The 24473-nt window shown below is 38.9% G+C and overlaps 1 protein-coding gene across 5 annotated transcripts in view; it reads right to left on the bottom strand.

Moving 5' to 3' along the window:
* The window catches only part of efr3a (EFR3 homolog A (S. cerevisiae)), a 105433-nt gene extending 83202 nt beyond the window's left edge, over nucleotides 1–22231 (bottom strand). For 2 of the 5 annotated variants that reach the window (XM_038286167.1, XM_038286168.1), the window contains exon 1: nucleotides 6742–6828. In XM_038286167.1, coding sequence (XP_038142095.1) covers nucleotides 6742–6766 — 25 coding nt within the window. In that variant the 5' untranslated portion in view covers nucleotides 6767–6828. Of the gene's footprint in view, nucleotides 1–6741; nucleotides 6829–21729; nucleotides 21865–22069 lie in introns of those variants that run through there. The other 3 variants (XM_038286170.1, XM_038286171.1, XM_038286169.1) reach the window with 2 other exon arrangements.
* Nucleotides 22232–24473: the final 2242 nt, after the last annotated feature.

The following is a 24473-nucleotide window of genomic DNA, read 5'->3' as shown; positions in this document are numbered from 1 at the left end:
CAAACCCTAAAGACCAGCAGATTGATATTTCAGAAATTACAGTCACCTTCTAAAGCATTTGTACTTTTAACGTGGTGGAACAGAGACAGAAGCTGCTGGGGGTCCATTTGGGGGCAACGGCCGCTAACTGTGACCAGATATGCAGACCATGCTCAAGGTTTTATCAAAAGAAACAGGATTTAGGATCAAATCTATAACAGTCAGGATCTGTCATCCACTAAAGGCCTGACCTGATGGCAGAGAGCCATCAGACTCTGGTTGGTGAGACAGAGAAACATTTAAGCAATGGGACAGCAAATAAAGTCTGAAACGATTTACTACTCATCCCCCTTTCCTTTCAGATTATTGCAAATTAGGAAGATACTGTCTTTCCTTCCATTTAACTTTGAACCAACCAGGACACCAATGTTTGAACCAAAATCATCTTAGAATGGATGCTATTGTGGCATTTGCTAATATTCTGTTAAGGTTGTTGAACTTTCTGTCATTTGGATGTTATCACATAAAGCAGGAAGCTAAGATGTTCAATGCTTGATGATCTTAGGCCAACTACCTTGATCATTATGTTAAAATATGCTCCGTTTCCAAATTATAAATCATAATTTCAATTCAACATGGGCACAAACAATCTGAGCAAAATATCTCCAAATCATGGGGCGTTTTTAGATCCAAAATAATTTTAATTTATCCAACGTCCTGCTCAGCAGGTCTGTAAGATAAAACTGATTAAAATTGCTCGTCACAACTGCACATATTAATGTATTTAGGAAAAAATCCTTGAAGTGCATTTTTCTAGCAGAGAAACACCTTGTTTTTCATTACTTAAATGTAAACCAATAAATTATTCAGTTTAAGCTGATCTATGAAGTTTTTCATAAAATAAGGAATCACAGATTTTAAAAGGTATGTTTTTATTTTCCACTGAGGTAAGAAGATTTGTCGATGGTTCTGACGCTTCAAATCCATCCGGTCAAGTTTAAAAAGCTGATAGCAAGAAATATGTAACGCAGTAGCTGGTTAACGGGAGGAAGACAGCAGAGGAAAGTTCAGAAAGCAAAGGAAAAACTTTTTGGTTTCTGATTCTCTCAGTGAAGCAGATCAGATCAAATACCTCAAACACTAAACAGATTCTTCTTTTTTATAAACATTGTTTAGGAAATTAAAGATTTGTATTTTAACGTGTTACTGTGAACTTTTTCCCATTTTCCAATTTAAGAATTTTTTTATAGTATATAAGTATATAATGAGACAGCAAATAGATCCTCATTGTGGATTGGTGTCACAAAGATGAGCAAATAGAAACACTTAAAGCATGTAACATATTTTACATGAAACACACTGAACTACAAGGCAACACATTCAGAAACCAGAGAATGAGACCCTGATATCAGGAACCATTAGGAACCTTTGGTTCCAGAATCAGCAAAACTCAGATAGATCCCCATGAAGGTAGTTTGGCCTGTTTGAGGTCACATAGTGTCACCATCTCAACAGACCAATCCAAAACTGTTTAGTTTTATCCATTTTCCAGTGGAAAGCTTTCAATCACTGTCCTGCTGCACAGAAAGCGCAAGTCTGGGAGAATTCCTCCTTCTAGGTATCAATAATAATAATATTAACTTATTATTATCATCAATAAAGTAATAATTTTGCTTCTTTCCGAAAAAGTAAAAAAAAAAAAAACACTGGACTTTTTTTTTTTTTTTTTACAAGTTTGAAGACATTTTGCTTCTTTATCATCCTCTGGTATTATTTGGAAAAAAAAGAGTGAGTAGTAAACCAGGAAAAAAGTTTAAAACATCTCAGCTACCATGGCAACTATTCCATTACTCTTGCATTATACATTTATTCAGCTGTTTCTTTAGAACATCAAGGCTAAAAGGGTTTGAATTAATCTCATAAGTTAACATTTTTACCTCTGTTATTCAGTTTTCCAAAAAAGACATTAGAAATCAGAATTAAACAGCAAAATGACAAAAGCTCAGTCAGTGACCTCCCCAGAATAAAGCAGAACCTCGTCTTTAATACTTATCTCTTTTGTTGCATAACCCACCCGTGGAGAACATTTCAGAGCTCTCTGCACAAATAACTGCTCATCTTATTTTTCCACTACCCAAAGAACCCAGTCTTAGAAATATTTAAGCAAATTATCATCCTAATTCTGCTAAACTTTCTTCCGAAAAAAAAAAAGTTTAATGAAAACAACTCAAATAAAATAAAACTCTGAAACATGCAGGTTATTGCCAGTAGGATTCAAGGAGAAAACCTGATATAACTTTATATTATTAGCTTGGATCCAGAAATCTCAACCAGCTGATCTCTAACAGCCTGACAACACCTGAGGAAAGCCTGAGAAGGCGACAGACTCCATACATCATGATGTAGATGATGTGACTGCAGCAGCAGAGATGTGAGGATGGGAGACCAGCAGCAACAGATGGTGTGAATTTCATATACCACCTCATGTATGGAACTCTGCCATGCAGCCGTGTGGTGCTGCAATAATAGCCAAGGTGTGAGAATGGTGGACAGTCAGGTCTGCATTTTCATCTCACTCAGACTAAATAAAAATGACCTGGATACACAGGCAAGAGTAATTACGATCAAACCTGGAGGATTGATTCCAGGAACAGGATATTCTGGGAACCAGCATAGTCTCAATTTACAATTGTTCATTTGAAGATCCATCAAGCCTCTTTAATCTAAAGCAAAAGGTGAGAATCTAAGCAGGTGACAGTATAAAATTAACTCCCGACGTAATTTTTGAAATCAGATTCTTCTCACATCTTAACATTTGGTTTAAAATATTAATAAAATAACTATTTCCTAATCTGCAAGCTCCTGGTAGGCAGTAGGATGGTGCTTGCATTGAAAACATTGACAGAAGTCCAACTTACCTGATAGGGCAGCTAGTTATAAATATGAAAGGTGAAAATAAAAGGCAGAGACCGTAAATAAAGGCTGAACTCGCTAAAGTTGTACTTTACAGTGTTGACCTTCAGAAAAGTGGCTATTAAAAAAAATACAATTGATGAAGGCTATCATTAATCATTTAGGGAGTTAATTTACTCAGGAGACAAGGCCCAGACGCTTACATCAAATAACATTAGTTAAATATTTAAAAGCATCTGCACTGCAGATCTCCACCTCTACACTTTATTACATGTGGCTGCTACAAAATAAGTCCTGTAGAGCCTGAAAGACAAACATAAAAGCAATTCCTGGTTAACCACTATGGGTAAAGGATTTGCCCAAAAAATGTGAAGTTTATAATTTTTTCCAACCAATATTCCAATTTTATTTACATTTTACATTAACCACAAGCATGTAGATGTTTTTAAGCCAGGGATTAATTGTTTACATGACTTTGAAAGCTTGAAGAAGATTGTTGTAGGACTTTAGTGTTAATGCTTTGTGGGAAAATGATACATTTTTATTGCATGCATGGATCTGCATTGTCACTTCCCAATCCGTCCCAGAAGCACCACCCTTTCTGCGCATGCGCCATCAGCTTATTGCCGCATGCGCATCCAGTTATACATCTGGGTTGCCCTCGATTTTATTTTGTTAAAAAGACCTAAAATCCTACAAAATAGTAGGCGTACTAAAAGATAATGTATTAAAGGTTAATGTATTTCCTGAGAAAATAAATGCCTTAAAATCCTTTTCTGTTTAATCAATCGTCTCTGCCTGATCTGCACTGGATTGGAATCCTATGCTACTTCTGGGAGCTAACTATTTCAGCTTTGGATTTAAACATAAACCTTTCTTTTTGTGTTAAAATTATGGTATATGGTGTGTAATCTAAATATAAACAACTAAAATGCAGATAAACATGTTTGATCATATTTTGCCCGACTGCTCTGAGCATGTCTGATGATGATGTCAGAGAAGCAGGTTAAAAAAAAAAAGTGTAAAAAGCATCAGAATTGTCTCACAAGTCATAAGACATTTTTTTAAGATGTGTATTAGCATTTGTTAGTGAATTAAGGCTAGAAATAAATCATTTTAGTATCATAATTACATTATTTATGGAAACCCGGATGTATATCTGTTCGCGCATGTGCAGCACGGATGGTGCTTCCGGTACAGATCGGTTAGTGACATGCATGCTAGCTACAGCTCTCTCTTTCCTACATTGTGTCGACAAAATCCAATCAATCTAACCCCATTACTGCCTCCTAAAGGCCAGGAGTGAGAAAGCCGGTGTCTTACTCATTAAACGTAGTATGACCACAATATAGTTCCTCTGTGACATAGAAATTTATTTATTTTTATTTTTTTTGTGATTATATTACAAATAGGGGTGTGCAAAATAATCGTCATGATGATGCATCGTGATTCTAATTTTCATGATCTACTGCATCGATTCTTGACGCCAAGTATCGATTATTTTTAAAAAAATGAGTAAATAAAATTGCATGAATGGTTGGCGAACATCAGCCAAAAACAAGTGTAATACAACTTCCAGTCCAGTAGATGTCGCTGCGGATGTGTTGATGCACACTGCCTTGTGTCACAAGCATTTCTACTGCGCCGAGTCATTCAAAAACAAAACATGGAGGAGAAAATATTGCAATGCATCGCAATAATTCAAGTATCGTGATGCATCGTGATAGAATCGCATTGTTATCTGTGAATCGTGATTCGAATCGAATCGTGACTCCTTTGGCAATACCCACCCCTAATTACAAATATGAATAATTTATTCGGTGCCATTAACCTAATAGCAGAAAGACCTAATCTAGTAACAAACAACACAACAATAAAACCTCTTTGTCTAAATTTAGGTTTGGTAATTGCAATCCTGTATGTGACCAAACATAACGGAAAAATTTTAATTCAACCAAGAAAAGCAAAGTAAATACATAAAAGCAGCTATGCTAAGCTACAGCTAGCTAATCTAAGCATGCAAAAAAGTGAATAAAAACAAAAATGTTTTTAACTGCTGTTCAGCAAGCTTTACATCAACGATTATCTACAGCCAAAAAAAAAACCCTAAAAATAATGCAAAGTGAACATGTAAAAATATAACTGCTATGTTTATCATCTATTTTAATCATGTTAGCATAGGTAAGCAAAAATGAATCTCTGATCAATGCTTCTGAACAGGTTTTAGATGTATATTAAGAAAAGAAAAAAATTACATTTTAATGGAAAGATATTCAAATTATTTTAAATTTTAACAAAAAGCAATCCATAGTCTGACCAGGAAGTAAGTTTAGCAAAGCTGATGTTGGTTTAGGATCCAAGCTAACGCTAGGTCTGGAGTAACATAGCTAGTTTTAGCACAGAGTAACTAAGCAATGTTAGTCTGGGAGTAGCCAAGCAATAGCTGGTCTGTAGATGACCTACTATGCTACTGCAGCTTATTCCACTTAAATACTTTAACGTTCTTTGACATGACTATCTTGTATTGTGCAAAACGCTCATAAGCTTTGCAAGATGACACATTTCCTCAAGTACGAAATAAGGGTAGGCTATTTCAGAACAAACCAATAAGGTTATAAGAAAGATGTTTTTTAACATATTAGGTTTGGAAATGATCTGATTAAAATGTGGATAATTTTTTGTTGGTTTGTTTTTGCACATAAAGGGAAATCAATGTTGGAACCTGCAGAGCGGAATAAATAAATAAGGGACACTAAGGATGTTAAATATGTTACTTTTATTTTAAATCCTGTAAAAAATAGCAAATACTCTTCTTTAATAATAGTAAAACAAATGAGTTTAATGAAAAGAAGCCTATTTTTGGTAAATGCAAAGTTTGATTGCTTGCTTCCTCAGTTTACCATCCTAAAAAGATAACCCCAGAATCATTTATTGTCCTGTCTCAAGGCATTGGATTCAGCTTCTGTTTTGGAATTGCATGACATGCATGTCTACTGAAGACAGGAAAGGAAATGTGTCTGCAGTGGGAAGGATGGGGGGGACTTAATTAGGCATGAAAGGCATCAGATGACTTCTGGTGTTTTCTGTTGTGGTGCCAATCAAACATCTGTCAGCCTGAAGCTCAAGGACGTTGTCCAAACAACCGAGCGCAGTCCTTCATGCTCAGATTCACCCTGAAACAGTTTACACTGCTGTCTAAAATCAACATGGCTACGTTTACAATAACTGGAGGAGAAACCGTACAGCTCTGTGAATGAGCATTTGCCCCCTTACAGATGTCCGCTCTTCCTTTTTTTTTGTCAGCCATTGATAATCAGACAAAGATTAACTGTAGTGAAAAAATTGTTACATCTAATAAAAAAAAATTATAATTTTATTTGACATGGATTATAACACAAAACTACTTGAGACAATCCTGCTGTGGACAGAAGAGTAAATGCAAGTCGTGTCTTCAAAAGCTTAGAACGACTTTAAATGAAAGAAAAGGTGACAGTGTAAAACATCTTCCCCAAATAACATTAAAAACAAATATGAAATCCTAAACAAAACCACAGCTGCTATACAGCGGCTGGATTAAGAAAACAAAGTGCCATAATCAATCAGAAATCTAATGTGACTCGTCCCTCAGCATTATAGCTACCTGGCATGCATGCCCTCACTCTGATTGGTCTCAAGGTGCGCCAGTCAGGCAGAACCAGGTTACTGATTGGTTATTAGGCCTCAGTGGTTCTTTTGAAGCAGATTGATGGCTGCGGCCGAGCGTGGGCTTGTTCTCCGACTCTTTTGACCTCCCTCCCTCTATCTCTGTCTCACACACCAGGAGTCAGAAATTAAAAAACAGCCTCCTACCAGAGTCATTGTTCTCTGAATCCATCTTGTTGGAGGTGAAGCAGCAAACGGCCTCCCAGGTGGACTACGACTCCTCTGCCTTTTTTTCCCTTTTCCAGCGTCCACCCTCTCTCCCCCTCTGCCTCTCTCTCTCTCTCGCTCTCTCCCACCCTCCTACCTCAGACACCGGCAGTCATCACTGACCTTGCGGTGTTTGTGTCTCCCCTCGCCGACAGCAGCAGCACCGGCAGCTCTGCAGAGACCAGTGAGTGCAATTAAAGCATTCCCAAATTCTGTAATGATTCCTTTGAGAGGCAAACACAGGAAACGAACACTGATGAGGAGCTTGTTTGCTGGGATTCTGTCAGTAAACAGCATTTCTATCCACCTGATTGGAGCATACTTATGCAGATTTACTGAAACGACCTGCTGATGAAGGGTTTCAGTATTTTAGATCACGGAATATCCTTTATTATGTGTGAAAGCATGTGTGGGCCTCTGTGGTTGTGTAACACAAAAGCCCTCGATCCATCTTGAGGCCAATTTTAAATCTCACATATGAGGGGGGTTTCAGTCTCCTACTTTCAAAGCATATGTAAGCCTTCAAAAGGATGGGGACCCATTCGTTTCATCTTGATGCTAAAAGTTTCTTTCTTTAGATAGAAAACTTTGAACCAATCTAACTGGATGATCTGGTTGAATTGTCTGTGAAGTGCTTTGAGATTATGTGTTGTGAATTGGTATTACATTAATAAACTGAATATTTTTTAGCTTCCAATTCCATACTTGGTTTTTCAGAACTGATTACAGGTTCTAAACCATAGGGATGTCCCAATCAACTTTTGATAACATAAATCAATCCACAGCAACAAAAAGAAATTGAAGAGAGAAAACCTCAATATTTAGTTTATATGGTTTAACCTATTGGTTAATAATTAACCTGGCATAAGCCAGAGTGATGAGTAAAGCTCCTTTTGAATTCTACATTGTAGGCATCTGGAAAGGCTCCAGTAGATAGTTTTGGCAAAAAGGGAGGGACTTTCAGTACAATTCCTCGAGCTGATTGGATAAATCACTATGTGGCATTTGCCTCCCATGTCAAGTTTTAGCCACAGCAGAAGCAGCTGTGATGATCACATTCTTGACTTGTTTCACAATAAGCAGAGTAAACTAAAATCAAACTCTTGCTGAACCCAGTCGGGGGTAACGCGCAAACATATTCCCATCTACAAAGGCAAAAATCGCATCCCAAAAATGAGAGGTTATTCCAGCCTCTTCTGCTTCTGGTTGACATGCTGACATTATACATGTCACAGCAGTTCATTGGTCCGAAAACTTCTCTGCATCGAAGCTAACGCATCTGTAACCGTCTGGCAAGGTCTATTTTCAGGAGTTTTGGAATTCACATATCTCATGAGAATTGACCTCACAATGATAGATAATAATACATGGGTCAGTGGTTCTCATTTTCATGGTCGTTGACAGCTAAAAAACCACTTCATGAAGTATTTTTCACACTAGACAGTGAGTATTAAAATTATGTATGATTTATTCAGATATATGGGGGGGGAGACGGTGGTGTAGGGTGCAGGATTTTGCCCTACAACCAAAAGTTGTTGGTTGTTAGCACTCCAAAGGACTTGTGGTCCCACTGTGCGCCCTATCAACAGATGTTTTATGCTGCCAATGTAAACGTCATGCTTTAATTTGAACTTGACCCTTAAGTTTTCCTTAGACGACAGTAACTCATTTGCAGCTCTCTAGAGGTTCAGCTTAATGTATGTGATGACAAAACCCCAAAAACATGCCATCAATACTTTGCAATGGAGTCAACCGTTCGGTTGCACTCTACAGAAGTCTTCTTGTCTGCAGCTGATGTTAATGGTGGTTCTTCAAAGAGTTATTTAAGCTGCAAAGTTATCAGCAGCAGGTTACTTCATTAAAATATGTCCTGGAGTTCACCGTAGCCAAACCAGGAAGGCAAAGACTTTAGCACAAATGCAACTTTTACTACAGTCTGACCATTTTACAGATTTAAAGTCCGCCTTTACTAATGAGTTGGGAAAAAAACTATACATTTGACCCAAATATAAAATGGGTGCAAGTTTTTTTTTTTTTTTGTTAAGGTCATTGCATACAGTTATGCATTTGAATGTTCTGTGCAATAAGTGAATGGCCAGCCCACATTAAACAGCAACAAACTTTCAGTGCTTATGTCTGCATCTCTGAAAAGCTTTGGCCAAGACTAAATAAATCAGAAGCAGAACGGGCACTCTATCTGCGTTGGAAGAAAAGGGTTCACAGTGTTCAATTTTTCATCCACAGATCTCTCAACAGCAACTCACATCCAAAAAAGGACAAACAGCAGAGCCGAAGGGTCACATGGAGTCTTGAGAGAAACTGTTTTCTGAGAGGAGTCAAGTGAATTCAACATTAACAACCAATGAAGGGTAGAAATCTGCCGTATGAAGGATTTATTTCATTACTAGGAAAAGCAAAGCCCTGAGTTAAAAAGTTTGTCACTGACATCCTGTTGATGGAAATAATTTACCAGAAAATACATTTTTCTAAAAAAAAAAAAAAAAAAGAGTGGTAAAATACAGAAGTTCCGATTTTGTTAAAGGGTTTTTCAGACTGTGCACTTCCCTCAGTAAATGTTAACAGGTCAGACTGACACGCAGCTGAAATTCAGGCATTTACCTCCGATGTGGGGGTGTAAATGTCACCGGTCTCCTCACATCATGGAGCTGCACTTCAGCTGAACAAGCCAAACGAAAGGTAAAACCTCGTATTTGGTTTATATGGAAAGAGTGTGTTCCTCCAGCAGATGTTTGGACCATTCCTCATTTATTTAGGCTTGATAGAATTGAGCCATTCCTACAACTGAAATGTAGTTCTGCATGCTTTGGACTGGTCAAAAACAAAGATAAGTTCAGGGGATCGAAAATACCTTTGGTTACAAAAATACAAAGATTCATGATATGGAAACTTAGGTATTCTCTGAGCTTCACCAACGGTTGCACTGACTGTTTTTTTGACAGCCTGTTTCCACCACTTGTGCTTATTTAAGACATCCCTTCATCGCTTCTTTCTCCATGATCCCCAGTCAGCCTGGGCAATGGCTGTTCAAACTGAGCGTGGTTCTGCTGCAGCATTCTTAATGTTAAAAAGGAGTTTTTTCTCTCCACTGTAGCTGGGTGCATGCTCTGTGTGAGGGATTGCTGAAGAGGCAACAAAATAATACAAGCGAAAATGGTCGCTGCAAGCTCATTCAGGAGGAGCATGTCCTGCAAGCTATTGACTCGATGCAACCAGCTGATTTTCTTTGATTTAAACTTGAATGGTTTTTGTAAAGTGCCTTGATATGACGCGTTTTGAATTTGCCCCCCAAAGAAACATAAACTGAATTGAATCTTTTAAAAAACACTCCAACCCCATTTACTAGTCTGTAATGGTACCAACAAGTGAATCGATTACCTAATAGCATTTTTCACAGTCTTACCCATCGTAGAATGAGGCCGTTTGTGCAGGGGTGGATCTAGAAATCTACCACGTGATTTTTTTTTGTTCCTTCAGGATTGAAATCAACACCCCTGCAAGTAGTTCTCTACTCAGCCTGAAGGTGACAGCAGTTTGCAGTTTATACTTTGACACTTTAATGCTGGTATATTAACCAAAAGCTGAATACAAAAATGTAGCGAAAAATTATTCAATAAGAGGACTAATACAGAATGTTTGTTCTTTTATGAATAAGTTTGAAGGTTTTATAGGTGAGAACTTGTCTCTGCAGTCAACTAGGAGTCGTCTCTAAGGACATAAAAGATTGCTTAACCCCTTTAAAGTATACATTATTATAAACATGAATTCATTTCAGCAGCACATATAATAAAAAGCACATTGCTTTATCATCAAGGCACCTAATGAAAATCTGGTCTGTATTCAGTGATTCATTTGGAAAACATAAATGTTGTATGCATCCATTTTCCTTATTTTTTTTATTTTGTTCAGTATAGATTGACAATAAAACTGGCCCATGCCTGACTACCCCAGAAGATTTTCTGGAACCGCCCCTGGTCAGGCACCATGGTTATGTGGCCACCTCTGGAAACCCTTTAACCACCCCAGTAAAAATGTCCTAGAACCGCCACTGCATTTGTGATATCCGACATGATAAAGCAACCCCAAGTGTTTTTTTTTCAAATGCATCATCTTTAGTTGAGATTTTAGAAGATAATTTTGACCTCACAACCTGCAAAAACCATCACCATCAATAGTACTCGGCGTACAGCAGCCAAGCAGGTAAGGCTAGGTACTGTAAGGTAACCGTTTCATATTGATTGCTCCATCAGCCTCGTGGAGAAGTCTCTGCTTTTAATCTACAGAACAGCCATATTAATACAAGGCTTTGTCTATTTATTTATTTACTTTGCTGAAAAAATAAATAAATACAGCAGAGGATTTGAGTAAAAACTTCTAGAAAACCTAAGGCAATCTTCAGTTAACCTGACAACAGCCAGATGCATGTCTTGCTCCGCCCAGCTCCACTCACATACATCTGGGAACCCGCTCATTGAAAGTGATTTCCCCAACCGAATTTATGGTCTGTCCAATCAGGACGCAGGGCGGGTGTGTCCTGGAGTGGAGAAGTGACCGTGAGATTCCAACAACAATGGCGGCTCGCATTGAGAAAGCAAGCGTTAGCATTGATGCTGCTATTTCTTCTGTGTTGTCCCATCTATCCAATATTGTTTCATTAAAAGAACATCAGAGAACGGCTTTGAAGGCTTTTGTTGGTGGAAACGATGTTTTCGCCCTTCTCCCGACCGGATTTGGCAAGAGCTTGATCTACCAAATGGCTCCTCCTCTCACAGCGTCACGGGTTAGCTTCGGTGTGAGTGGTTGAAATAGCACATCAATAAAGATGACAGACTAGTGGCTTATCCAATCATATGCAAGGAGTTTTGATAAGGCCCAGCCTTCAGTAAAGGCAATTCCTATGGCGGGTTCCCAGATGTATGTGAGTGGAGCTAGGCGGAGCGAGACATGCATCTGGCTGTTGTCAGGTTAATCTTCAGTGGCCCCAAAACACAACCCTAGGTAACCCCAGATGAAAAGAGACATTCTAAAAGATCGAGTATATATATATATATATATATATATATATATATATAAATAAAAGGGATGGGACGATTTATGAAAACCGTCAGAATCGTTCGGTTCGACTGTCTCGGTTCGGTTCGCGTGTGTTTCGTTCGGTTCATGCGCTGCTCCTTTTTCTCATAGAGGAAGCGATTACACTCCAGAGCAGAAGGTGGCGGTACTGCGACCAAAGCCAACCGCCAGTAGTAAACAAGAAGAAGAAGAAGAAGCGAAGCAGCTTAGCCGGGTGTAGCAGGGAAAAAAAATCAGTTGTTGTGGAGAATTGTGTCGGACTGGCGAGTGGGAAAGAACTGGAATTGGAAGACGCGCCAGCATCACTTTATAGGTCTGCTGTATGGGAGCGCGGAAAGAAAGTTGAGGATAAAAGTGCAATAGTGTGCAAGCATTGTGCAACACGTTTTGTTTATGCTAACAGCAACATGTCATGCTAACCCCGAAATCCCTCATACTCCGTCAGCAACCTCTGCTGCGCTCCAGACCGGCTGCTCAAAGCAAAGCCTACAGCCCCCACTGTGGCTTCGTCTGCTCCCCTCTGAGTTCCTTGGAGATGGTAGAGAGCATGTAACCTGACAACAGCCAGATGCATGCATCTGGCTGTTGTCAGGTTAGAGAGCATGCGCCAGATGATTAAATTCAAAGCAGCAAAACATACGGAAATGATCCAGGGTTTCCGTGGATCATTTAAAATAATTACAATCCATTATTTTTGGGGGGATATTTTCATTAATTTCATAATTTTTTATGGAATTTCGGCGTAACAATCAACATGTATCGAATCGAACTGAAAACTGTGAATCGAACCGAACCGTGGATTTTGTGAACCGTTCCACCCCTAATATATATAGTCATGTTAAAATTGCAGTCTTTGTTAAACTGAGAAGACATTTTCAAGTGCTTAAATAAAGCTCTAAAATACGGTACTTAACAGCTAGTAGAGACCAAAAATTTAAATACTTAGAAAGTAAACATTTCAGACACAAAATTAGTCTAAAAAAGTTTTCAAAGCTCAAAAATTTATCATTAGTTCTTTATATATCTACTTTCTTTTCTAAGAACTCAGAGTGTCAATCCAGATATTAAGTTTCCCCTAATCCTTTTCAGTCCAAACCATCTTCTCTCATATATACCTGAAGGTTTATCAGCACTTTTTTAACAGTCTGAGCAACAACCACCAGGTGCTGTACTACAAATAGTTAACATGTTCCTGAACACAACGCCTTTCCAGCCTTCATGATGGTGAACCAAAAGCGGCCAAGAAAGGAGTAAATCCTTGCAGAAGGTGCTGAAAAGCAACAAGCTGAGCGGCACAAGCACACAGAGATAAAAAGCTCTCCGCTCTGCAAAGACGCAACTGGTGGAGGAAAAACAGAGGGAGGCCGATGCTGCTTTGAAGTTATATTTAGGCCAAAATCCGTCTTTGCAGAACAAACCATCTTATTCTATGAATAATAATCAGAGGCAACAACTGAGGGAGGAACCGTCCTCAGAGCACAGGAAGCCGCTCTGCATTTACGATCAGCCGGCGTAGCGTCAGAACATCGCTTTTGATCCGGTATGATTCCTTCTGCATCTGTAGAGACTCCTTCTCCACCTGGGACACAGATGCATGAATGCAACTTTGAAGATGTACAGCCGGTACATCTTGATTTAGGTCACACTTTCAACAACTACAACCAAGATACATGTGAGAGAAAGGGGAGTTCAGTCAAGTTATTGGTTTACTGCAAATCCAAAAGGCAAAAAGTCTTATTTAGGTTTACTTTGGGGGAAAAAAATAAACACTTTCTCTGGAAGCAGATTGCTCTTTGGGATGCTCTGGGTTAGGTCTCCATCCAATACAAAGAAAAACAAAGGGTCTCCCAGCAGGAATGCTTCAATGCACCCATCTCCACTTATCACAATGTTCCTATCAGGGTCCTTATTAAGTCTCATATATGCAATTCTCAAGCAAATCTCAAATATCAGGACTCAAGTCTCAGGCAAGTCCCAAATCATCTGGAAGGAGGATCAAGCAACTAAAGTCATTTTATTTTTCCAAATGTCTGTTTTTCACTAAACCCATTTTACATTTAATATATTTTGTTAATGTAAGTGGTAATGTAATGGTATTAAAGGTAAAGTTTAAATTAAAAACGCTTTTTAATTGTAAAATTAGATTTAACAAGCACATTACTGTATATTAAAAAGAAACACAGTAAGAGTTCAAATGTTCTTAATTCAAGTGAGTAAGGCACCCGAGCTGAATTTCCATACAAACTGAAACGGTGAATTTCTCATTTTGTGGTCAGGTATCAATGGCAACAAACACATAGTGTATATGAAAACAAACAACGTGTGCCTAAGAGAGCATCAGAATCTTGTTGGGAGCCCATTACCCTTGCAAAAAATCTAATTGATTAAAACCTTAGCAGTTGTGACCGATGGGGTCTCATGATAATACCACCATGGCTAAACAAACAACTGGCGCCCTGGATGTCTCATCCGAAAAGCATCTATCACTTTATGCATTACGCTCAGCTTGGACTTCATTTTGCTGCTCTTATACTTTCACAATTAAAATATCTCACGACTGTGATCACTGGATTGGTTCTCTTTAGCACTGGCAGCTGTGCTCGTCTTTTTATTCTTAAAAAAATACTGTGTTTTGATAGGTTTATAATCAAATTTTTTATTTCCTGAATAGTTTATATTTGGATAATGCTTTTTATTCCCCCACAACACTTACACGACCTTAATGTGTAAAAGGATCAAAAATGAAGCAACAGGCACTTTATTGCTGTTCAAATCGCTGCTTGAACGAAGCATCACACTTTCTGATTGTTTGAATTAACCTATGAAACATAATATTGTACCTGAAAATGATCTCATGTCATCATTATGACATTTCCACCTTTAGTCAAGCACACATACTTCCCATATTCAGGACAAAAGTAGTGTTGTAACAAAGACTAAAAAAGTTAGCTGCATTCCACCTCAAAAAAGATGGAAATAGTGTTTCAGAGAGTAAATTTCAAAATTTTCCAGGGGAAGTGGACTCCCCTATGCCGAGCAAAGCCTAGAGATATGACACACCAAGGTCTACACCCTATGAAATATTCCTAGCCCAAAGCCTGACAGTAACTGTAAGCCTTCTCCTTTGTAAAGATTAGCTTAGGAGTCCCTTAACCAATATAACCAATATAACCAACAGGCTTCTGGAGCCCTTGTTGGTTACTGAGGAGGTCATGGATTCATCTGAATGTTGGGGGGATATTTCAAACTTTCAGGGCAGGGTTATTTACTGAACAGGTTTGGGAACCACTGATCTAGAACACCTTTTCCGGTGCTTGTTCATCTGGATCTAACAGCTTCTCATCAACATTTGTGTCCTATTCTTTATAGTTTTACCAACAAAGAAGAAAATAAAAAGGCTAAACTACAGGTAAACATGCAATACTGTTGGTAAATGCAGCACCCTTACAGATAGACTCTACTCTCCTTCCTCACACCTTCCACCATTTTGCTATTCTGTTTTTTTTTACAAGACTGTAATTTTCACCTGCACTCCTGACTGTTACTATTGTAACAACTGTTTACATGCATCTTGCACTACTCACCTTGACTGAATATTGATTTGCACTGCCGACTGCTTATATTTGCACTGTCAACTGTTTATTCACAGCACCAATTGTTTACATATACATTTGCAATAACGTACTTTAACAGTAATATGCAATTACCTTCCACTGCACTTTAATTTAGATAATTCCTGTCCAAACTTTATTCATTTTATAGTAAAACCCATCTGTATATTTGCTATTGTACATAACTGTAAAAACCCTTTTTATAGTAATATCCACCTGTATATTATATTCGGTAATTATCCAGCTGTAAATTTAGTTAATAAAACTAGTTATATATATATATATATATATATATATATATATATATATTATATTCATCTATTAGTAAGATTCCGTTTATAATGGTATCCATCTCTATACTTATTCAGTAGAAACCCATGTCCTGTATTTATGGAATTATTGTTTATCCTGCACTTGCTGCTACTGCACTTCTGGTTAGACCTAGACTGCATTTCTTACCTTGCACCTGTACCTGTGTAATGACAACAAAGTTGAATCTAATCTAATCTAATCTAAAATTGAAAAAAACCCACAATATTTCTGCACAAAGAGTTCCTTGCTCCTTGCAAATATGGACTGTGGAGTAAAAAATGTTGAGTTATGTCTGTTCTTAGCCTCACAGGCTCCATACGAAGGCCATGCGAGATAAGAACAAGTTACACAGCCTCCTTCATGGCACGAAGAGGAGGACTGTTGTTTTGAGAAGATCCGTCTGGCCAGTGAAAGATATATCAACCTACAGGGAATAGCCCTGATGAACTCAAGTTGTTTTGCTTTAATGTTCAAGTGTGGGAAAGTTTTTCATACATGGGGTGGGTTTGCGGGGTGTTAGGAAATTTTAAGGTATAAATGTATGTGCCGACGTTGCCTCAGTCAGAGCTAGGGGTGTAAATAATAATCGTTTTGTATCGATTCATCGATCCAACGGCCGACGATTTGATGCATCGACACGTTTGCAAGAGTATCAATACATGTTTGTTCATTTTTACTCCAGTTTATTTTTATCCATTTGTTTCTGGACGTAAGTCTGACTCCGTTGCTGTGGTGGCGCTAAACCCATTTTGCCCTCCTACCGCCCTTCCTTTAGCCACTACCTTCTTCCCGCATGCACACACACACAGTTGCCTAAACAGTAGGCAAGACAGACATGGCTGAGGAAAAAGAAGATAATGTATTCTTGAGTATTGAAAATAATCGAAATGTTGGGTCAGGTAATCGATACTGAATCGAATCGCCATGATGGATGTGATTTATAAATTTGAACCTTTTTTCTTGCAAAAAATGCCTCTGTCTCAGCTTCCTGACTCCACAGGACCTAAAAACATTATTAGATTATCTAGCCACTGAAAGAAAAAAATATTTATTTCAAAAAAAAATCTTTTTATGAAAAGTTTAACTGTTTTATTTTCTTATTGACCTTCTCTACTGGCCTTCTGCTCTAGAGAGCCCGAAGATATAAACTCTATGAAATCATTGCACTCTTAAGAATTTCTTTGGGGTATTATATTGCGGTCATGATAAACTTTAGATAATATGCGTCTCCGAAAGTTATTCTTAGTCACTTTCTGCAGAGATGAGCCGCTAAGATGGATCTGAAGCGTGCTTCTCCATTACATCAACTTCTTTCAGCAGTCTGCCTCTTAAACCAATCAGCGATCAATACTATCGTCGTCACATTACCACTAATGCTATCAGCAGTTTACCATAGGGAGTGATTATCTGACAGACATGAGACCCACTGGGATGCAGAAACCTTGCAACTGCAGAGAGGATCCAGACACATCAGAGGTCTGAAATATCACCATCCACTACTGCTACCAAACTAAGATACTCTGTCCACAGAGAGAAGCTGCTTTGGCTCCTGATTCCTGTTTGCCATCCGACTCGACTCTGAAGGCATATGGGAATTAACAGGAGAAACATTCCCCATTAAGCAGCAGCTGGTTTCCTGTCAGAGCAGAGGTAAAAGACGAGCGAGGTTTGAAGTCCAGCGTTTCCCAGAATAGCGGCAGACATGACAGCATGCATGCACCCTCTGAAGGCCAGGGTCGCTCCGGTTTTCATGCATCCATCCGGAACAGGTTGAGGATTCAAAGAGAGTAAAAGCAGAACAGAAACAGATGAAGGAGAATAACAGGGATAGAACTTGAAATTAAAATCTCTGATATGAGGTGAAAAATGACATAGATGCTTTCAAAAACTAGCTTAGACGTATTTCAGTCATTTTCTCTGAAAGGTGACCTTCATTCTGAGGGAAACAAATTCAAGCTGTGAAACATTCTTGTAAAACAACCATGTCCTAAAAAATGAAATATAAACAGAAAAATCAACCTAATAGAAGCATTTTTGTTTAAAGACACAATGAAGAAAATCACAACCTGCAGAGCACATGTCAAACTCGAGGCCACCGGCCCAAAAGCAGCAAGTCACGGCAAGTTATTCGGCTCTCAAAAACCAAAAAGGACATATTATGTACTACAGCAGATATGTGTTCTCTTTTAAACCGTAAATAATGAGAGTACGCTTATAAAACCAGTGTGTTCTCTGTTAATACAATAATGAAATAAAGGTTTCATTGAATCAGTACATCTGCAACCTTTCCTTTTAAAGACCTGAGGATCACAGAGGTGCCCGGAATGGCAGCCTAGTGGTTAGAGCATAAAGCTTGGAATCCTGAGGTTGCGAGTTTGAAACCCTCTCCCACAGACTGCCACTCTGGCTCCCTGAGCAAAGACCACACTGCTCCCCGGGTACCGCAAATGGCAGCCCACTGTTACGCAAGGGGAGGGGGAAAAAAGAATAAAAGACAACTGAAACTCCTGCTGTAGATGATGTCATTCTAGGATCACATCAACTGGATTTATACAGTTGAAAAAATATTTGTTCTGCAGCAGTTTTTTTTTTGGCTGGATGCTGCAAAGACAATCCACGTTCTGGCTGATTTCCTTTTAGTGAGGAAACTCTTCACTCCTTAGTGAACAGATGAAGTTAGTGTCTACTGCATGCATGTCAGCAGGGCTGCTGTCCTTCATATTTTTAGCATGTTCCTCCTTTTTATTAATCTTGTTCAAGTAAAGTATGAGCAAACATCTACATCAAGAGACAACATCCATGCCCAGATTTTGTAAAATAAATACAGGTCAGCCAGATTAGATGGAGATTCTAAACAGAATTTATGTCTGGACTTTAACCGTTCTAACACATCAGGCTGTGGGTTCAGATCCCCTCACACAATAATACTGCCACTACCGAGTATCACCACATGGACGGCGTGCTCAGGGGGAGGAGTAGTGCTAGTTCTTCTCCCCTGTCAGCCAAGACGTTCCTTTTTGCTCATGTTTGAACCATTTCTGCCATTAGTAACTTTGGCAGAGTGGAGGTTTTAGGGATGTTCCTTTGGCAATGCAGTGTAGGTGTAACTGAAAACAGAGAGAAAACAATAACAAACCAAAACCACATGTTCAAACAGAACATGTTCTGCAGAACGGCTGATTAAGTTTCCCTCTGAGACAAAGAGGAATCACAGAAAGTAGACAATCCCAGTTCCCAGCTCAGGAGCAAGCATTGTTATAAAGAGACATGATGAGTAATCATGTTCCGCAAAGACAGAGTAGGAACCAAAGCATTAGTTCCACTTCCAACCTGAGAACAATCACAGGTACATAACAGTTAAAACCGGGTCAGCATCCAGCAGAAAGACATAGAGGCTTGAGGTGAGGTTCTGAACCAGTCTAAAATGTATGAACACACTGAATTATAGATCCTATTTATAAATGTTAGTAATGTAATAATGATGCTTTAAACTGCAAAGCATCATTCTACCTTTGGTTTGCTATAACAAAGAAACATTTTAAACTGCTCTACACACCCATGGGTTTGTTAATATGCATTATGATATTATATTGAAAGTTTATATCTAAATCAACCAACAGAAAGTCTGCAGAGAGATTAAAAGGTGTTTAAATCCAATTTGATGCATAAAATGTTTAAAAAGAATAAGGTTTTCTCAGAGATAGTCTTTCCTCTTTCAGAAGAAACTATAACAAGCTGCCGCTTAGCTTGCCTAGCAGCATGGAGGTCGTCTGCTTTTAGAGCTAACTTTTAGAAATGAATGAAAACCTGTGTAAACTTAAATCATGATGCAGGAATCCATATTTCAGGTAAACCTGTTGCAGGCGTCTTATTTTACGTTCATGCTTCAACTTCTCTGATGCACCTTATTGCTCCTCAGATCTTTCTTTCTGTGTGAATGCCAAACTTAAAAAGCTGAACTTTGCACACATCCTTGAATCCTGCTTGGTCTGGATGGGCGTCTCTTAAAGAGACACCTGTACAGCTTCAGTCAAACACACATTAAAAACCCGGCTGTCACGGTTCAGAGAGCTGGTTTGGATCTCAGGTCAATCAGTGATGTCTGCTGCTGAAGCAGTCTGAACACGTAAACCCAGTTAAAATATCTAGACAAACGGTCAGTTTGGATCCTTTCATGTAAACCCTTAAATTTCCTTCCTCTAAATATCTACTTTTCCCCCTTTTTGGGGGTTTCAATAAGACCCCGCTGGATAAAACAAGCATAAAAGCCTAAACATACTCTCCTCTTCCTAATTTCTATTCCTTTTAAGGATGAAAAAAGGGAAGATGAGAAGCTCTGCTGTCTTCTGTTAAAGTGACCCATTTGTTAAATTTCCTCAGAGAGCCCAGCGGGTCCCTGCAGGGTTGATCCAGTCTTCCAAAGCCACTTCCATCAAACACACTAAAATCTATTAAATTCACTGAGCTTCACAACCGGCAGATGTCTTTATGTTTTAATAAAGTTCCTAAAACAGGCAGACCAGACGCAGAAACAGAAATATGTTTAAAGAGCAAAAACAAGCAAACTGAGACAGTTAAAGATGTCCTAAACATCCTCCAGTGTTCATGCACATGCGATGATTCACAATGATAAATGTCAAGGAAAAACACACACAGGTGGTGCAAAAATCTGCTGTTTAAGATGAATGTTTGACTAATTCCTGGATTGTTCTTATTTTAAATAGTTTAATTATTGTTTTTAAAAGTCACAAAAAATGGTGAGTGAGCACCTGTATAGTTTTGCATAAAAGAAAACATCCAATCTGCAATCTAATGGGATTTTATTTCATCTGTCAATATAAAAGTTTACCAACAGCTTCAGTTTTTAAGGCATTTGGTTTCATTTCTGTAGTTGTATTATTATAGCTTATTTGTTGACTGTCTTACTATTTTCTTATTCAAAATATAATTTTATTTAAATGTTAAGAATTATTTGATATAGTCTTTATATTCATTACATTTGCTTGTTTTTTTTAACATTACTGGTTTTGATTTAAAGATTACTTATTTCTTATCTTATCTTAGAACAGGATATAGAAAAAAAATTTAAATTAAAACATATTCATTTTGTTGTAGTAGATAATTATACAGTTTTTAAATTGTGTATTTTTCTATATTTTCAGTACTTTTAAAAATAAAATTGGCGTCTTGATTGTATTGCAAGTATTCAAAATGTTTTACAGTGTACTGATATTTTGATTATATTATTTAAAAAAAACATTTTTTGTTTTATATTTGCTTTTATCTTTTAACAAATATTGCTTTAATTATTTTTGCTGTTAAAATACGAATAAATAAATACATAATGAAAACATTTACTTTGTTTTTCACTCTTTAATCTGAAGGATTATGGGTTTTTGGTTACATTTGCATTTCCTTCTACTACTTTTAATATTTGCTTTAAACCACCTGGACAACTTTATTGATAAGGAAGTTACTGTCAGGTTATTAAACAACTTTTTAAAACCAATTTCTAGGATAGATAATGGATCAGTGCATTCAGTGAAACAAAGCAGACAGGTGACCTTGGCAGACACTATGGTTATTACTGCTAATCTAATCTATTATATCACCTTCAGTTAACATTTTATGAGTCTACCTGCTGAGGATTAAGTAAAGACCAGTACTTCAGCCTCTAGGGGCCCATGGTGGGACCCCGACCCTGGAACCCCTTGCATTTGTCTCTGTGTCCATCACAGACAACAGGTATCCCACAGTCCTTGAACGCACCACTAGAGTTATAACTTAAGCCATGGCGGCGTTGGCACAATTGGCTCAATAAACACAACAGTTTCAGTCACGAACACCCTTCATTCAGCATGCCCGCTCAGACACCCACGGAACACGGTCACAGCCCCACGGCCACGCAGCTTACCGGCTGGCATTGTGGAGCTAAAGCACCGCAGACTGTTCCAGCCGAGCCCCGTCAGTTAGCCTCCATGTAGCTTCTCCCCCGCCGCTCCGCTTCACCTGCTATCCGGATGCAGAGTCTCTGTTAGCCGCTGACCACCTGTTCAGAGCCGATAAACAGAAATCACCTGACTGACACCCAGACAGACAGCTCCGTTCAGGGCTGAAAGCTGACCGCTGACACACGGAGCTACAGCCCCATTAACAGTCCTCCTCCCCGGGAGGGTTTCACCAAGCTGCCGCTGCAACACGGCGGGGCTTTAACGCACACTTTAGCGGTAAATGGAGCCCAGGGAAGGACGTACCTGTAGGTAAACAGCAGCAGATTAGCTCCCACACAACACCGCTCTGCTTCCTGCTTTAAGGAGACGCAACACGGAAGTGAGACGCAGCGGCGGAGCCAAACAAACCAAAACATATGCGGTCTGAGCAGCCAGAGAGGCGGCCAATTATAGCAGCCTGAGGCAAGGTGTGTCTGCAGAGATATGTTCTCTAAAGAGGGACACGTTCAGCTGCTGTCAATGCAGAGATATGTCCTCTAAAGGGGGACACGTTCAGCTGCTGTCTCAGCAGAGATATGTCCTCTAAAGGGGGACAGATTCAGAATCAGCTACTGTCTCTGCAGAGATGTGTTCTCTAAAGGGGGACACATTGAGATTCAGCTGCTGTCTCTGCAGAGATATGTCCACTAAAGGGGGACACATTGAGATTCAGCTGCTGTCTCAGCAGAGATATGTCCTCCAAAGGGGGACACATTGAGATTCAGCTGCTGTCTCTGCAGAGATATGTCCACTAAAGGGGGACACATTGAGATTCAGCTGTTGTCTCTGCAGAGATATGTCCGCTAAAGGGGGACACATTCAGATTCAGCTGCAGTCTCTGCAGAGATATGTCCTCTAAAGGGGGAAAGATTCATAATCAGCTGTTGTCTCTGCAGAGATATGTCCACTAAAGGGGGACACATTGAGATTCAGCTGTTGTCTCTGCAGAGATATGTCCGCTAAAGGGGGACACATTCAGATTCAGCTGCAGTCTCTGCAGAGATATGTCCTCTAAAGGGGGAAAGATTCATAATCAGCTGTTGTCTCTGCAGAGATATGTCCTCTAAAGGGGGACACATTCAGCTGCTGTCTCTGCAGAGATATGTCCTCTAAAGGGGGACACATTCAGAATCTGATGGCGTCTCTGCAGTGATATGTCCTCTAAAGAGGAACACATTCACATTCCATTATGGCCCCTGTACTTAAAATAAAATACAATATATGTAGGCTATGGCTATTTTACATTGATTAAAGAAAGTGAGATAATTTGCAGAAGGAGTTTAAAATGAAAACAAAAACATTCATTTCCATTATCTTATATCTAGTGCATCTAATCATCTTATTTTAAGAGTAGAAATGCCCACTCCATGGTGATCATCTTGTTTACCTGCTAAAATTTTGAAAAATTAAAGGCCAATGTACTTGTTTTAGCAATGCTTTTCAGTACTTATTTTATATCTTCTTTTCAGTATAACTCTAAATCAACTTCCAATGATGATATTGACTGACAGAAGCAACTGCTACTTATTCTTCAATGGACCAATTTGACAAATTATTTAGATATACAGCCTTAAGCTTCAGATATGATCACAGTTTTTTTCTGTTAGATTGTAGCTCAAATAATAAACTAACTCTTAACCAACTTTTTTTTTGTGTGTGCGTTAAATGTAAAAAAAACAGCCCCCCATCCTGTCCCTCCTCTTTAATTTCTTCTAAAACTCCCAATGGTTATCAGACTGCAGAGGGGTGCGACCAAAACACTCGGCCCAGCCCACGCCTCCAGGAGGAAGACCTGCATCCCAGGCGACAGGTAAACAAAAACATCCAGCAGGGTTCAGTCCTAACCACAGCCCTGTGACGTCATCAAGAAGCCGCCCAGTCTAATAATCCCTGATTGACAGTGGAGATGCAAACGATCATGCTGTAACAACATGGAGGAAGCATTTAAGTTAACTTCTATCTCTACTTTTAAGCTATAAATAGGTACTTCCTTCTAACTTATCTTGTACTTTTCTGACTGTTTATGTCCCCTTCATAAGGGACATAAGGTCTTTATAACTTGTTATAAATGCTAAAGAGCTTTAACTGCAGGCTTTAACATCATCAATAAAATCAACACAAATGACCCACAGATGGTAATTATCCTGAGCTGGTATGAAAACATCTCCCCAGGCTGATGTGTGAATGGATGTGAAAGTGCTCCGTTTGTGCTTTTTAAGCTCTTAAGGACCTCTGCTGCACCGTCCACTGGACTTTAGGCTGATTAAAGGCTTTGGCCCCCACAGATGGCATGCCAAGCGTGTTAAAGTCAAATGAGTGACAGCGGCCGGCGGCGCCTGATGGGGAAAAAAAAACAGTTAAAAAAAGGTTAAGGACATGATGTTAGAGTAATTACTCTAATGCATGAAACATCCACATGTGACTGCTGTGATTTGGGATTAAAAGGAAGCTGGAAGGGGTGTGGCTTATAGGGATGATATAAACCAGTGACAGCAGGCGCATAAAACGGAGGGTCGCACTCAGGTACGCTTTGATCCAACTAAGTCATTAAAGTTTACCTTTTGCAGACTAGAAAGCGTTCCAAAGCTAGACCCCATGTGGCTGTTTGAACTGTTTGAAACGGCTCTTAGAAGCAAGGAAAAATTATAAAGAACCAATGACTTTGAAC

The sequence above is a fragment of the Cyprinodon tularosa genome, unplaced genomic scaffold (genome assembly GCF_016077235.1).
Source record: "Cyprinodon tularosa strain WSP-4 unplaced genomic scaffold, ASM1607723v1 ctg221, whole genome shotgun sequence".
NCBI lineage: Eukaryota > Metazoa > Chordata > Actinopteri > Cyprinodontiformes > Cyprinodontidae > Cyprinodon > Cyprinodon tularosa.
This window is presented reverse-complemented; position numbering and strand designations above follow the sequence as displayed.